At 44.2% G+C, this 3739-nt stretch overlaps 1 protein-coding gene across 2 annotated transcripts in view; it reads right to left on the bottom strand.

The window, feature by feature from the left end:
- Positions 1 to 293: 293 nt before the first annotated feature.
- Positions 294 to 3739, bottom strand: part of LOC139413917 (solute carrier family 6 member 11b) — a 63278-nt gene continuing 59832 nt past the window's right edge. For both annotated transcript variants that reach the window (XM_071161775.1, XM_071161776.1), the window contains exon 15: positions 294 to 653. In XM_071161775.1, coding sequence (XP_071017876.1) covers positions 501 to 653 — 153 coding nt within the window. In that variant the 3' untranslated portion in view covers positions 294 to 500. The remainder of the gene's footprint in view (positions 654 to 3739) is intronic.

Raw genomic sequence — 3739 nt, forward strand, 5'->3', positions numbered from 1 at the left:
CATTGGAGTCAACATGGGGCCAGCATCCCTGTGGAAACGCTTTCGACACCTTGTAGAGTCCATCCCCCCGACGAATTGAGTTAGGGGGCATGGAAGGTGTTCTTAATGTTTTGTATACTCAGTGAATGAGTTAGATAAAGACCTACAGTTGTACAGTAAAACACTAGTGACACGAATACCTGCACGATATCATGACGATCTCAATCAATAAACTTGATATTCTTCTAATCGTTAAAAATGATCTCTTTAGTCATAATGTTAACGTAGATGATGTGTTAATAAAGTTCGTGCAAAAAAAGAAGAAGCAAGACTAATAATTATGTGATAACTTCTTTCTCTTTTAAAAAAAAAACCTAAATAAAACAGTCATTTATTATTGTCTGTTTGTTGTTTGATTTGTTTGTTGTTTGTTTTGTTTGTTGTTTGTTGTTGTCTTCATTGTGGTTGTGGTTGGGGACAGACAGATAGAGGCTTGGTCAGTGGTTGGACTTGGAGAAGTGTTAGAAATGGGTCTCCTTCTCTGTGATGGTAGCGATCTTTGCAGCTTTCTTTGACTCTTTGCTGGGCTTGGGTCTGATGGTGAAGGGGCTCATACCAGCCAGTTTACCTCTCATCACCAGATCTGGACTGGGGGTGGTCAGGAAAGTCATCCTCTGTAGAGGGAGAGAGGGAGAGGAGAGGTGTTTTATGACTGAGATCTGGACTGGGGGTGTTCAGGAACATCATACTCTTGAGTGGAGGGAGAGGAGGACAGGAAGATAGGACAGATTGGGGAGAGAAGGGGAAGGGAGATTCTCATTAGATCCTGCTGAGGTGGGGCAATGGATCTAAGGTCCGTTTCGCGTCCTCCGCCTCACATATGGTTTATATCTGAGCCCTCGTGGTAATGCTATCTCCAGTGATGTGAGTGTTATGGCCGTCACGCTGCTCGCTTAGCGAGTATCACTTCCTCCTTGTTCGGCACATGCCTGGCTCGAACCGAGGACCTCTGCTTTGCTAACACGCGTGGCCGCCCTCCTTCGCAACCTCCAACGGGACGATTTAAAGAACTCACTGTTAAAAATTAATTTAAGCAACAGCCACTAGACTCTTGTATGCTCAGGTCCAATTATATCCACTTCACTTTCATGCTCATATCATTAGCTATCCGTATACCCTACCAGCCCTCACTAGCCTGCTTCTCTCAACATGCCCTACCAGCCCTCACTAGCCTGCTTCTCTCAACATGCCCTACCAGACCTCACTAGCCTGCTGTTAAGATATTTTATCAAGGTTTAAGATAAATGATTAAATAATTCTACCCAGAAACTTAACCATTAGGGATTAGAGGTAGCATGAACAAGGAGTAATTAAAAATAATAAACACAGCTCCAACTAGGTTGGAGGGGGGAAGAGAGGCATGTAATGTGTGTGTGTTTAACAAAAACAAAGAGGGTCATTAACCTATGTTTTAACCGACCCGGCTGTAACTCTGGGGAGATAAGATAGGACAGGGAGAGCCCCTCCAGGTTTTCTGTATCTGGGGGGGGGGGGGGGGGGGGGGGACTGGAACTGTCAGCTAAATGGTAATAAACTGTGGTGAGACTTCAGGACATAATCCAGATATAGTGTGTCATGTATGTGCGTTAGTGGGTTGGAATGGACCTCAGAAGCTGCTTTGTCCTTGTCGGAGAGGAGGGGGGGCATTTAAGACGCTATGACGAAATGTGAGGTATATAAACCAATGTACATGGTATTATGACCAGCGCTCTCGAGAATAAACGATATTGGCTAATTTCGGTTGACTGGTCTCTGTCTATTTTATGCAAATAAGGATCTTACAAATTCTTAGAAACGGACAGCCCTCACTCGCCTGCTTCTCTCAGCATGCCCTACCAGCCTTCACTCGCCTGCTTCTCTCAGCATGCCCTACCAGCCCTCACTCGCCTGCTTCTCTCAGCATCCCCTACCACCCCTCACTCACCTGCTTCTCTCCGTACGCTCTTCACACACGTCTATTCCTCCGTAAGTGTTAAAAATATATCATTTAGCCATGATGGCGAGTGGGGAATTGGCTTTGGGGTTGACCAGTGAAATATATTTTCTGGAGCGCGTGCTACAGGTGGGTGTTGCTATGGTGACCCGTGAGCTGAGATAAGGCGGGGCTTTACCTAGAAAAATACTTATAGATGACCTGGAGCCAGTGGGTTTGGCAACGAATATGAAACGAGGGCCAGCCAACGAGAACATACAGGTCGCAGTGGTGGGTAGTATATGGGGCTTTGGTGACAAAACGGATGGCACTGTGATAGACTGCATCCAATTTGCTGAGTAGAGTGTTGGAGACTCTTTTGTAAATTACATCGCCGAAGTCAAGGATCGGTAGGATAGTCAGTTTTACGAGGGTATGTTTGGCAGCATGAGTGAAGGATGCTTTGTTGCGAAATAGGAAGCCGATTTTAGATTTAATTTTGGATTGGAGATTAATATAAATCTGGAAGGAGAGTTTACAGTCTAACCAGACACCTAGGTATTTGTAGTTGTCCACATATTCTAAGTCAGAGCCGTCCAGAGTAGTGATGCTGGACAGGCGGGCAGGTGCAGGCAGCGATCGGTTGAAGAGCATGCATTTAGTTTTACTTGCATTTAAGAGGACCTGAAAGGGAGACTGGAGTGTGACTATCAGTGTGACTATCAACGTGACTATCAATGTGACTATCAATGTGACTATCAATGTGACTATCAGTGTGACTATCAATGTGACTATCAATGTGACTATCAATGTGACTATCAATGTGACTATCAGTGTGACTATCAATGTGACTATCAGTGTGACTATCAATGTGACTATCAATGTGACTATCAACGTGGCTGTTAGTGTGACTATCAACGTGGCTGTTAGTGTGACTATCAGTGTGACTATCAACGTGACTATCAACATGATTATTAGTGTGACTATCAGTGTGACTATCAGTGTGACTATCAATGTGACTATCAGTGTGACTATCGATGTGACTATCAATGTGACTATCAATGTGACTATCAGTGTGACTATCAATGTGACTATCAATGTGACTATCAATGTGACTATCAACGTGACTATCAGCGTGACTACCAGTGTGACTATCAGTGTGACTATCAGTGTGACTATCAGCGTGACTATCAGCGTGACTATCAATGTGACTATCAATGTGACTATCGGTGTGACTATCAGTGTGACTATCAATGTGACTATCAATGTGACTATCAATGTGACTATCAACGTGACTATCAATGTTACTATCAGTGTGACTATCAGTGTGACTATCAGTGTGACTATCAATGTGACTATCAGCGTGACTATCAATGTGACTATCAATGTGACTATCAGTGTGACTATCAATGTGACACTCAGCGTGACTATCAATGTGACACTCAGCGTGACTATCAATGTGACACTCAGCGTGACTATCAATGTGACACTCAGCGTGACTATCAATGTGACACTCAGCGTGACTATCAATGTGACACTCAGCGTAACTATCTATGTGACACTCACCGTGAATATCAATGTGACACTCAGCGTGACTATCAATGTGACACTCAACGTGACTATCAATGTGACACTCAGCGTGACTATCAATGTGACACTCAACGTGACACTCAGCGTGACTAGCAGCATGACTAGCAGCGTGACACTCAGCGTGACTATCAATGTGACTATCAATATGACACACAGTGTGACACTCAGCGTAACTATCTATGTGACACTCAGCGTGAC

Source organism: Oncorhynchus clarkii, chromosome 7 (assembly GCF_045791955.1).
Source record: "Oncorhynchus clarkii lewisi isolate Uvic-CL-2024 chromosome 7, UVic_Ocla_1.0, whole genome shotgun sequence".
NCBI lineage: Eukaryota > Metazoa > Chordata > Actinopteri > Salmoniformes > Salmonidae > Oncorhynchus > Oncorhynchus clarkii.